Source organism: Rousettus aegyptiacus, unplaced genomic scaffold (genome assembly GCF_014176215.1).
Source record: "Rousettus aegyptiacus isolate mRouAeg1 unplaced genomic scaffold, mRouAeg1.p scaffold_m13_p_14, whole genome shotgun sequence".
In the NCBI taxonomy this organism is placed as follows: domain Eukaryota; kingdom Metazoa; phylum Chordata; class Mammalia; order Chiroptera; family Pteropodidae; genus Rousettus; species Rousettus aegyptiacus.
In genome coordinates this window covers 21,933,214-21,945,569 of record NW_023416289.1, presented here as the reverse complement: position 1 = coordinate 21,945,569, position 12,356 = coordinate 21,933,214, and the positions used below count along the sequence as shown (strand labels likewise).

The 12,356-nt window shown below is 40.1% G+C and overlaps 1 protein-coding gene across 3 annotated transcripts in view; it reads right to left on the bottom strand.

Annotated features, from left to right (window-relative positions):
- WWOX (WW domain containing oxidoreductase) overlaps positions 1-12,356 on the bottom strand; it is an 887,845-nt gene that overhangs the window by 833,279 nt on the left and 42,210 nt on the right. For all 3 annotated transcript variants that reach the window (XM_036232114.1, XM_016136929.2, XM_036232115.1), the window contains exon 5: positions 7,124-7,230. In XM_036232114.1, the coding sequence (XP_036088007.1) occupies positions 7,124-7,230 (107 nt within the window). The remainder of the gene's footprint in view (positions 1-7,123; positions 7,231-12,356) is intronic.

The window sequence follows — 12,356 nt, the reverse complement described above, 5'->3', positions numbered from 1 at the left end:
TATTTTTGTTAGCTGAAGATCATTCAAAACAATGGGATGAGCCCTATAACTTGTGATGCATTGAATAGCGATCATCTTTTCCAAGATAAGTCACCAGCTTAGACAGGCATAAGGCTTGTAAATTACTCCGCATCACGTGCTGCACGCCTCCCCTACAGTTGCACATATCACATAAAAGAAGGCATCGCACCTCAGGCCTTCGATCTACAAAGGCAAATTACAAGATTTAAGCTTGTATTATCAAAGGAGATTGTGGAAAATTCCCACAGACATCTAAGTTATACCAGATCATAAAGTTACTGAGTGGATTTGAGGAAGCCTAAAGGTAACTGGATTTCACCAATGGTTCTTAAAAGTGCAAGTAATTTAGTACTCAACATCCTAGTCCATCACTCCTTAATATCATGTTATGAAAACACGGGGTGTTCCTATCTGTTAAAAGCACACCAAAGTGTTGAACCTACATGCCTAATACATCCCGTGGCACCTAGTACTCCACATCTGGAAATAATATTAAAATCATTATTCCCAACGTTTATCAATGAAGCTGCAGTATGACATAACACTGTGAGCTTTTCACATGCCTTCATGCAGCTAGATAAATAAACCTGGTATCAACTCTATTGAAACTAGAATAATTACAACACTTCAATCTCTCCAGCATCAAACTATGTGGCTACAATCAACAGAGCATGTGCTCTCCTTAACATATGCATATTCCATTACCTCTGACTAATAAATCTCTTCTTTTTACCGCTCATCTTCCTGCTTTCTCAATAACCATTTTGATATAAACCATTGCTTGCTGTTCCTGATGACTGATTCCTTAATCATCTTTTTAAATATATGCAAACTGTATTTCTTTGTAAATACAAAGGAAAAAGCAATCACATAAATAATTAAGATGGCTTTTCAAATGACAGTTGAGTGCTAATATGAGCTCCACTGGAAAATACTAATCAACAAACTAAATACACATCTATTAAAATGTAGGAGTCCAGACATATGAAGACAAAAAAATAATTTATTACAACTCCATTTGAATCATGCTGATAAACATCCTCCCTACAGCTCCTCTTTCAACTACTTGAAGTGTTAAAAGAAAGCATTGTTTTATACTTTCATGAATAAGATGAATAAGAAATCATTATTATTATTATTATTATTATTATTATTATTGTTATTAATAGTAGCAGCTGACATTTAATTGAACACTTAGTCTATTCCCAGAAATATGTTAAATAAATGTACAGTCAATGCATTTAATAATCACAGCCACCTATATCTCCTGGCATAGATATTAGTATTTAGATTTCACAGATAAATAAACTAAGGTTTAGGGAAGTTAAGAAACTTGCCCAAGTTCAGAGGTTGTATCTGCTTCTAATCTTCACTATTATAATGCAGCATATTTTATAGCAGTTGTTATCAACTGAAGATGATTTGCTCCCCCGACGCCAGTCCCTGCAAGGGACATCTGCCCAGGAGGCACCTTGAAGACCACCCAGCCTTCCTTTTCTGGAGCTCTTGGGAATCTCAGATAGATACCCATGAGAAGAGGAGAACGGCTGAATCGGATCTCTCCATTGTACTCCCCTGGCCGATGGTATGTCATCCTAAGCAGGCTCTAGGATGATTTAAAGTCAAGGACAAATAAAAAGACAGGTTAGAAAAAGCTCGGGCTGGGAGTTTTCCTCAGAGACCAGACCTTCTCACCAAACAAAACATACTTGGGCCACTCCTTCCTTATGACGGAAATGGGTCCAAGAGGCATTCTGAGGCATCAAGAGTGGGTCTCATAATTCTCAGGAAGGGCCATCAGCTCCTCTTGCCACACTGGCCCACTTCTGCCCAGCTCATTGGTTATCTCAATCCCCAGAAGATGCCAGAGCTTCAGAGTACTCACTGGACCCCGGATTTCACAAATAGGCAGCCACTTATGTGAGTTCTTTTACACTTTCTGTTTCACTTTTCACCTGATAAGCAGACCTAGTAAGTCACTCTTTCTTTATCTGACACACATGAGGCAGGCTGGATAGTCGAAACAATCCCTTCCCCTTCCAATGCCCACACTGCCCCAGTTACCGGCCATATCCACTTAGGCCATATCCAGCTCTATTCGTCCTCCTTCCTCCCCAGGACTGCAACGTTTAAATCTCCAGCTTTAGAAATCTAAAACCTAGAAACTATAATAAGGTGAGAGAAAGGAGGAAGTGGAAGTCCCACTTAGGCCTTACAAGAGCCCTGTGTTGGGATGTGGGGTCTTGCTGTGGCTGTTTATAAAGTGCATTTTGATACCTAATCAACTACTGTTCTTTATATACAATGGCCCTAAGAGATCATCATATCTCATATGGAGAGTGGGACATGGCAGATATCCATTAAAAACACCAGCAAAACCCCACTCTGATAAATACTTATTGAGTGGAGGAAAGCGAAAACCACAGCACAGCACTGCAGGGATTCAGACACACCTATCAGTGTCTGGGACTCAGAATTCACATGACACCCTGGCAGACAGTGCTACTAAACAAAAGAGAATCTGCCCTCTCCTGAGAATGAGAAGATGAACTTATAAACTTCCTACTCAGCCAGCCATGTGTGCTCCTTGGAATAATCAGAAAAATACTAGGTGACTGCCTTCGAGATGAGGGACACTAGTCTGTAATCCATTTAAGGATGTGAATGAGGCAGGCCACATCCTCGGAGGGTGGGCTGCTTAACAGCAAAGGCACGAACCCCATTTCCGGAGATGCTTTATTTAAATATGATCCTCCCTCCTTTTTAAATTATGCTAAATGGATTGGCCTTTTAAGAGGGTGGTTTACTTCTGCACTGTCCATGTTATCCAATTTTAATTGTTTTCAATTATTTTCTTATTTTTTAAGTTTGGAGCATCTAATACATCTCAGCAGGGGGGCATTTTTCCACGAAATCATTAGTAGTAGTAGCAGTAGTAGTAGTTATATACGGATTCAATATAATTCCATATACAATGTGTTTCCATGCAAGTTACGTTTTACTAAATAGCTGGATCACCTCAAAAGTGGTTTGAGAACTCTATACAGGATATCTTGAATGGAAATGAATTGCTTGGGACAATAAAGTAGATCAGAGTAGCTTAGTCTGAGAAATATGAAGTGATTAATCCTGAAATTAATCACTCAAATAGCATTTCGTGAATTAGAAAGCAACGCCTAAAAGGTAAGGAACGTGCATGATGCTGGATGTGACAGAACGGCCAGGCCATGGGGTGGAGTCGATGGACTCTGGGTTTGGAGGACCGATGGACACGCCAGGAGCCTGCCTCTGCACTCACCAGCTGCGCGACCCTGGGCGAGTCCCTTCACCCGTTGAGCCCTGCACTGGCTTTCTGTAAAATGGAGAAAGCCAGGTTCTGACATCCTTCTGAATGAGGGATGTAAAGCGCCTTGCCCAGGACACGGCACGTGACAGAGACACATAAGTGGTGCTTGTCGGCTGCCTCACGGAGGGTATAAGAGCAACATTCTACTGCCATGAAGGCGGACTGGAGTGTTCTGACACAGAGCATTCTGGAACGTACAGTGAAGGCAGGAAGGGAAGGCCAGGCAGGGAAGAGCAAGGTGGGGAAGAAAGCATGAACGCTGCCTCCTGAGCCGAGCCAAGATTGCCCATGGAGCCTTGGCACGTGCGAGCCAAACCTGAGCCAAACGGCCCAAAGACTTCTGAGTGAGCTTTTGCTGCAACAAAAAACTTTGGATCATTTTGAGAATCTCCTGGGAGGCACCAATATGTTGCAGTATCTTCCCAGTTCTAACACTGATAGGGTTCATCCCAGAAAAAGCATAAAGGCCCTCAAGCTGGCTAGCAGCTGGGAAAACTGGAGTTGATCAGATTGACCTTGAGAAACGTAAGAAGGTGGTATTTAATGATGTGCCGGATAAAATCCCTGCACAGACATGAGGTAAGGAAGGGCCTGAAGGGAAGCCGACCAGCACGTATCGAGGATGGGCAAGTGAAATCCCAGCTGAACACGGATCACCAAGGAGGGTCTCACACAGACAGCACTGTGTTCATAGTGCAAAGACGTGCAACAGTAATAACGGCTTTTGGTGCCAAATCTGGGAGGGACAGGAAACATGGTACAGTGGGGCTCACAGAGGACAGGCAAACAGATGAGCGACGATAAAAGGGTGAAGCATCTTCAGTCTATAAACTATAAAAACTGAGACATTTGAAATGCCATGTGAGAATGAGTTTAGTGTTTGTTCCCCTTTCCTTTGCTCAGGATCCTGACAGAGAATACGTTTGGGTAATTCTTTCTCTGGGAGCGTGATTTGCTGGTATGGTAGAATTAAACTGACTCACAGGGACCAAATTGTGGCTTAAAATGCAAGAAAGGAAAACGAAACAGTGGGTCTTTGAGATCGTCCCATTCAACCTTCTTTGTTGGAGATGAGAAAACTGAGCACCAAATAGACTGAGAGACTTGCCAGAGTCAGTCCTACAGCTGAGTAGGGTAGATCCAGAAATGTCTGCCTTTAAGAGTCAAGCAATAGTTATAAGGGGATACATATAGATGAATTTAATGTTATAAACAAGAAAAAAAGGAAGGCAGTTTTGTCAATACATAAATAGTTGCGTTTTAGCATTATCTTCCAAGACTGGCCTAAAAATTAATATCATTGCACAGTATGATCATTACGGTATCACTAGGGTTGATGGAATTTGATTTTTCTAGTTTAAATATAGCATCAATGGGTAAAATCTTATGAGTCTGACACTCTCCGGTGCTAGTTCGTGTTCTGCATTGACAGTGTGGATAGAAATTGGTACGACACTGCTAGATAACAGTGGGAAAACTGCTATTGAAACTTTAAATACATATCCCCTTTGATGCAGTGAGTCTACTGCTAAGATTCTGCCCTATGGGTGTACTTACAAAAGTGTCTATTGAGAATGCTCACTGTACCATAGTTTATGCCCAATTTTGGCTGAAAATATAAGGGACTGAACTTTCAGAGAACATCACTTGGAATAGAGAAACAATGAAAACACCCAAATGTCCACCAAAAAGGGGAGATCAGTTGAATAGACTAGAGAATTAAGTAAGTGATGGAATATTATACAGCAGTTAAAAAACAATGAGGTAGATCTATACGCACTGATAAGAAAAGATCTATGGTATTAAGTGAAAAAGATCAAAGTATATAACAGTATGTGTGTGTTTGCAAGTATATACAAACTTTTTTTGGAAGAATATGGAAGAAATGGTTAATAACATTTACCTTCCAAGAAAAGAATTGGGAGAGACTTTCACTTTTTATTTTATATCTTCTCATTTTTATGAAGATTAAAACTATATGTATATATTACCATTTATTCTCTTTATACAGTTCTAAAAATTACTACCATACCACCTACTAGAGATAATTAGTGATTTTAAATTTGTTGTTAGCGATGCTAAGATAACCAGAAAAATTGGGCCCTATTTTGTGTTTTCACTTAAATAAAGAATCCAGTGAGATCGAGACAAGGGTTCATTTGAAATATACTAAATTTGAAATTTTGCTTAAAAAAGCAGAAACAAATCTTCCTTTTCTTGACTTCCACAAATTTTCAGTCCAGAACCCCAGACATTCCCTGAAACAATCCATGGTCTATTTCTTCAGATGGCGAAAATTCTTCCGCAGTTTTCAGAAAATGGAGACCATCGTGGCAAGAATGATCGAGCCCCCTTCACTTTCCGCTTCCAGCCACGTGACTGTCAGCTCCTCCTCCACTGCTTCCTCTCAGGGCCAGCGCACAGGCCATTCTCTCCGCCTGGCATGACCTTTCTCCCACCTTCCCTCTAGTCTCTCTTGAAAACTCAGCTCAGTCAGCTCTTTCTCAGGGACTCTGAACGTCCCCTACCTCCCTGGCATTATTCGCCATTTTAGAGGACCACGTACTTCATGGCACCGCCTACCATTATTCCAAGTTTACACTGATGTTTATGTTTCTTCGATTAAATCTGTCTTCCACTCTAAGCAGAAAGTTCTACAAAGACAGTGGCAACATCTGTCCTCCCTTAATAGTAGACCCCAGTACCTATGACGGGCCACTGCATGAATACATGAATAGACGACAAGAGAATGAATGAACACGGTATATACTTCATGCCAAAGCCTAGTGATCATGGTGAAAAATCAATTGGCTTTATTACTTTTGGCCCACATCCTCTAATGTCTTCTTTGCCTCTGTCTCTAAGACCCTACGTGACACGCTCGAAGCTGCTCCGCAGCCCCCTCCCCACAACTTGGCTCCAGCTACACTAGCCCCCTGCTGAGCCTTGATTCTTCCAGGCACGTTCCTACCTCTGTGCCTTTGCACACGCTCTTCCCATTGCTTAGAAACTATTTCCCGTGACGTTGGCATGGCTTACTTCTATACTTCGTTCAGGCCTCAGATCAAATGTCACAATTTTAGAGGGGTCTCTGTTGACCACCCAGTCTGAAAAAGTCCACACTGTCACGCCTCACCCCTTACTCTGCTGTATTATCCTTCACTGTATTTATAACCACCTGACATTATATTAAATGCTAAATGCAGTCATTCCTTTATGGTATGTTTCTCCTACCTGGAAGGTAAGCCTATGAGGGAAGGGATTTTGTTTTGTCTGAAGCTATATATCCTTAGCCCTAAAAGCACTGCATCCCTCAGTAAATGTTTTGTAAATAGATATATCAACATGAACATCTACACAGAGAGAGAAAAGCAAAAAAGGAAAAACCAGAGATAGGGTTAAAGCCTGCTCCTTTCTGAACCAAAAACCATAAGCATAACAACTTCTCAGTTGCATTCGGGGGTGTTAACCACATTTTATTTTTCTTATTGAGCTAAATGAGTAAACATTCTCAAACCTCTGACTAATAAAGCAAATGACATGGCAATGAACTATAAACAAATGTGTAGATAATAACGGGCTTGCTTGTCCTTCTCATTCATAAAGTAAACAAAGTAAATACAGCTTTAAAAATAAAGAAAATATTATTCCAAGAGCAATAAACTTTATACTCTGTACTAAACCTCCATGTGTTTATCCCAGCTTGTGTATTTGACAATTTAAAAAAGTAAATAAAACAGTCAAGTGCTTGCTTACCCATTCTCCTAAAATGCGTGACACGGCTTCATTGGCTCTTGTCATATTCCTACAGGCCAGGATCACGTGAGCACCATGGAGGGCAAAAGACTTAGCGGTTTCAAACCCTATGGTTTAAAAGAAAGTCAACATTAGGAAACACAAATACGAAACACTGAGTCATGCAGAATGGCCTTTATTTAGTACCACACATATAATCCCTAGTGGTTCTCAACCATAGGAAACTTTGTACCCTAGGAGGAGACAGTTGCAGATGTCTAGAGACATTTTCAGTGGCTACATTGGCAGTGGCATGCCTTTGGCATCTAGTAGGCAAAGGCCAGGGATGCTACAAAATATCCTATAATGCATAGGGCAGTCCCCCCAGCAAAAAGTCACCTGGCCCAAAATGTCAAAGTATTGAGACTGAGTAAACCTGCCCCAGGAGCACAGTGATTTCAAAGGTGAAGGCTCAGCCACAGGAAAGCTCACGGCATTGTTGGCCATTTAACCATTGCTCTTAATAAGAACCAGATCCTGTGCTCAATATAAATAAAAACATAAAAAGACTTAATACAGGGTCACTTCCCTCAAAGAGTTTACAGTCTATTAAGAGAAAACACACCTGGAAAGTAAAACAAACAACATCTGTTAAGCTCTTGACGCCGTGCTCTGCACTGTGCTAAACGCTCCCGGCACTTCCGCATCCAGCACTCTGCTTCGAGTGCTGGCGATCTAGGTGTCTTAGACCCACCTTCTCACCGAGAATGATTAGAAAAGCCGGACAGAACAACACACCTGCATGTGTGGGCACACATGGCTCTTCCGAGGCACCGTGGAGATGCTATGACTGAGAAATCAGGGGGCCAAAATCTGGAAAGGTCGAAAGGCCTGTACAGGTGAGCCAGCATTTGGTGCTTTTACACCTAGTGAAAATAGCCTTCAAAAATAAAGGTGAAAAAAAATTTTAAACTAATAAAAGCCAAGAGTCTATATCACCAAAGGAAATTCTAAAAGATGTTCTTTGGGCAGAAGGAAAATGACCCGAGGTAGAAATACGGAGATGTAGAAAGTAGCAAAGAGTAATATAAACGGTAAATAGATGAAAAAATCTAAATGATAATAGTAATAGTTTGTGAATTTTAGGATATATAGTGAGAATTACTATGTTGATGATGATAATACATAACCTAAGAGCTGAGTAAATGAGATTAAAGTGTTCTAAGACCCTTGCATTGTTCATGAAGTGGTAAAGTATTAATTTATACTGGACCTTAAGAAGTCAAAGATGCAGATTGTAATCTCTACAATTACCTCTAAGAGAATAGTAAACTAGCACATATTTAACAACTTAATAGAAAGGAGAAGTAGAATAACAAACAGAAAGATAAGTAGAAAGCCAATAATACGGGGGTATATTTAACCCCAAAGGTATCTGTAATTACATTAAATATAAATGAACTAAACACTGAAGTCAAAACAAAATAAATGAATAAAGCAAAACGGAAACAGACTCATAGAGAGCAAGAAGATGGTTGCCAAAGGAAAGAGGGTAGGAGGGATGGAAATGAAAACATGATAATAAAATAGAGTTAATGATAACACATGTCACAAGAGGCTATGATGAATAAAAGAGGTTAATTGGAGTAGGATCTTATACATAGTATGCAATTAATTTTGCTTAATATTATTAATATATTTCTTTGGTAAAGCTCCTTATCATATATATTCATACGCGCGCGCGCACACACACACACACACACACACACACACACACACACATACATAAAGACACAGAGAGAGAAAAAGAGAGAGAAAAGATTAAGCAGAAGAAATTGCTCTAGGCCACTCAGCCAATAAGAGACACATTTGAAAGCAGAGTCCAGGTCCCACGGTTCCTGCTCCAGGATACAACCCACTGGGTCCAAAAAAAAAATAAGCAATCAAAGACAAAGATCATCAGCCTGGATAAAACACACACACTATGCTCCTTACAAAAGTCTGTGTGTTAAGTTTTGTATCCTTAAACATAAAAATAAAAAAGTTAAAAGAATAGGAAAGAATATATCATGTAAACATGAATCATATGAAGTAGTATAAGAGAAAAAGTTGAATATTTCATAATGGTAAGTTCCCATCCACCAGGAATACTTATGTTCATAGCAGCTCTAACTATTTATAAGCTGTGAGACATAAGGCTATGCCTTTAACCCATCAGAAACTCAGTTATCTTTTCTTAAAAAGGAGAATAAGTAGTAAACAAACACTAAGAGCCTAACATAACCATAGTATACAGAAAACAAATGTTTTTTCCTAGTTCTTTCGGAATCCTATAAAGTCCTGTGCCTCCTCTATGCTTTGTATGACCTACCATATACGGCACAGTCATTATGACTGAAAAGTTAAAACTCTCTCCTAGATCTGCTCCTAACAGCAACCAAAGAGCTGACTGGCTTTAACATTTATTACTAAAAAGAATGCATCTAACGTGATGGCAGCAACAGGCTGTGGACAGAAGTTTGTACCCACTTTCCAACCAGAATTTTAAAGACAATAGCTACAAGATGCACCATTCCATTTGTCTAAATACTGGCTCTGAAATACTCTTGAACTTCATTGCTGGAATAACCGGAGTTATTTTTCAGATTATGCTAACTTCTGTATCCCAAAATATTCATTTACCATTATCTAGGGATAATCTCCTATACTTGAATCTGATGTTAAAATAATGCACAAAGAAGTTTAAATCTGAAATATTTAACACCTAAATCTATTTGTTTCCTCTTAAGTATATGTAGTACAAGGTGGTTGAAGTCATATCTTCAAGATAATAATTGAAATTTACTCATTTTGATCCATAATGTCAACTTCACCCTTTATCACCAGTGAGCAAAAGTACCTACACCATTTGGTAAAAGAGAGAGAAGTTAAAAAACAGGTTTTGCAGCCCAGCTGTTCCCAAACTAGATGGCAACAGATATGAGATGAAATCTTGCTGACCGATGTGCTACATCAATCAGGCTAATGAAACACTGACGGCCAAACAGAGGTTACATCAAGTGGCCAAAAACGACCTCACTTGCAATCCCAGGACTTCACACACCCAGACCTCGCTGAAAATGATAGACTCTGTGTCCCTACAAAATTCCCAGGCCACAGCAATCATCAGGCATATTTTTCATCACATTACATCAGAGTAGAAGAAGAAAATGATGCAAGGGGATGGGGGACATGGTGGGCGTAATGCTTCGTCATTCGTCAGCAACCATGTTTCTAAGGGACTGAGACAGCATCAGTACAATGCGTGCCGGGCAGGACTTTACTTGTCCCCTTTGCCAGGTTAGCTGTACGTGCCTCAGAGTCTGTGCTTTCTTCATCTCCATGTCCCATGGGACTAACATTCGGTAAAGATTCAATAAGTATCTGCCAAAGGAACAAATGGTTCTTACGGACTGTTAACAAGCTGGAGTATTTTAAAACAATCCAAATTGTTTCAAACAATATCGATGACCCTCTAACTTCCTTTCTAATGAATAACTATTACAATCTTGCAAAGATACTGCTCACTACAGTTTTGAATGACACTACCTAGAAATCTGGGGGGGGGGGGGTTGGGGGAGGGTGCCCTTTCTCTATCAAAATTTATTTTCCCAAACAAACCTGTTAAGTCATAATAACTCACTTGACAAAATAATCTACGGCAAAGGAGTTTTTATTACTAAAAAGAATGCATCTAACATGATGGCAGCAACAGGCTGTGGACAGAAGTTTGTGCTCACTTTCCATTAGATAATTCCTGACTGTGGTTATAGTTAAGCCATCTGTCCCTGTGTCATGTAAAATTACAGTGTGGCTCTTACATCTTCCTTTACCTAAGCGATGCATTACCCATTGTGAGTCCACTTCTCAAAGCTGCAACGGACAACTCTATTTCCTTATCCTTTATGATCGCTTTTGGAGCAAAAACAAAGCATGGATATTTCAAAGGCTGATAGTTCAACAGGAAGGACAATAACATTTTTATAGTAAACCATATCTCTAGAGTGTGGAGTTTTACAAAAAAAAAAAAAAAATTAGAAAAAAAAAGTTTAATAATGCTACCTACTGTTTAAAGTCTTGGAAAAGCCCTGAAGAATAGCATCCCTCACTCCCGTAATGCCACAGCTAGAACCGGTTTAATTAACTAAATGTAGTAATGCTGAGCCACTTCTGCACAGTGCCAAAGTTTGTGCAAAATAATGAAGGCAATGGTTTACTAAATTTAATAACCTGATTCATCTTATAAAAAGTTAGCTCCGTGACAATGTTTAAATTGAACCAGCTTAACTGCACGGAGGTGGCGAGAGTATGTTCAGAAGAATATTTAAAACTATAATAGAAAGAAAATAAAAGAAGATATTTTAAAACAATGGGCAGAATCCGTTTTCTAGCCCTTGGTACATCTGATCTGATCGGGAAAACTAAGTCCCCTCGAAGATTTACTGTCTCCCTGTCTTGGGTAGTAAATTTTGCATTCGGTTAAAGTACCATAAAAAAAAAATTTTTTTAAAAAGACTTACCTCCCAAAAATTTAAAAACGTGCTTATCTTACACTAGTTTTCATTCTCCAGAATAGAGGTTAAAAAAACTGGAGATTACAGGATAAATCAAGCCTGCAGACCTATTTTGTTTGGCCCACACATTGTTTCCCTCCCTCCCTCCCTTCCTCTTTTCCTTCCTTCCTAATGTGAATCAGTTGCCAGCATTAAAAAAGAATCAGGGAGCTTACATATCCAAAAGCAGAAGTCCAATTTCTCTGAAAAAGCTTACAATCAGATCACACTGGGTCCCCAATCGCCCTTGCTGCTGCAGGCTAGACGTGGAGTTTGTGCCCTCCTGCTGGCCATGGTCACCACCCAAGCTGCCGGTGTACCTGCCAGGCCATCGCAGGTACACATATGATACTCAGATGCACATTATCTGAAGAAGACTCCTGCTAGAGAACATGGCTCAGGCCTTGCCACAAAACTGCCTCAATCAGAATGTTCATATCTGAACTGCCAAATCTCGAAGAACATTTCACATGAGCCTGCTTGAGATTTTATTTAAGCCGAGTCAACTCTATTGCTGTCAAGCACGGGAAGATCAGGATGCTCGCTACACCTTGGAAGACCTTGCAGTGGCACTCAGCCCTGCACACACAAACACAAGGGTAAGGACTCAGGGATCTGCAGAAATTTGAATTTTCGATGCAAGCTCCTTTACCCACCATTTC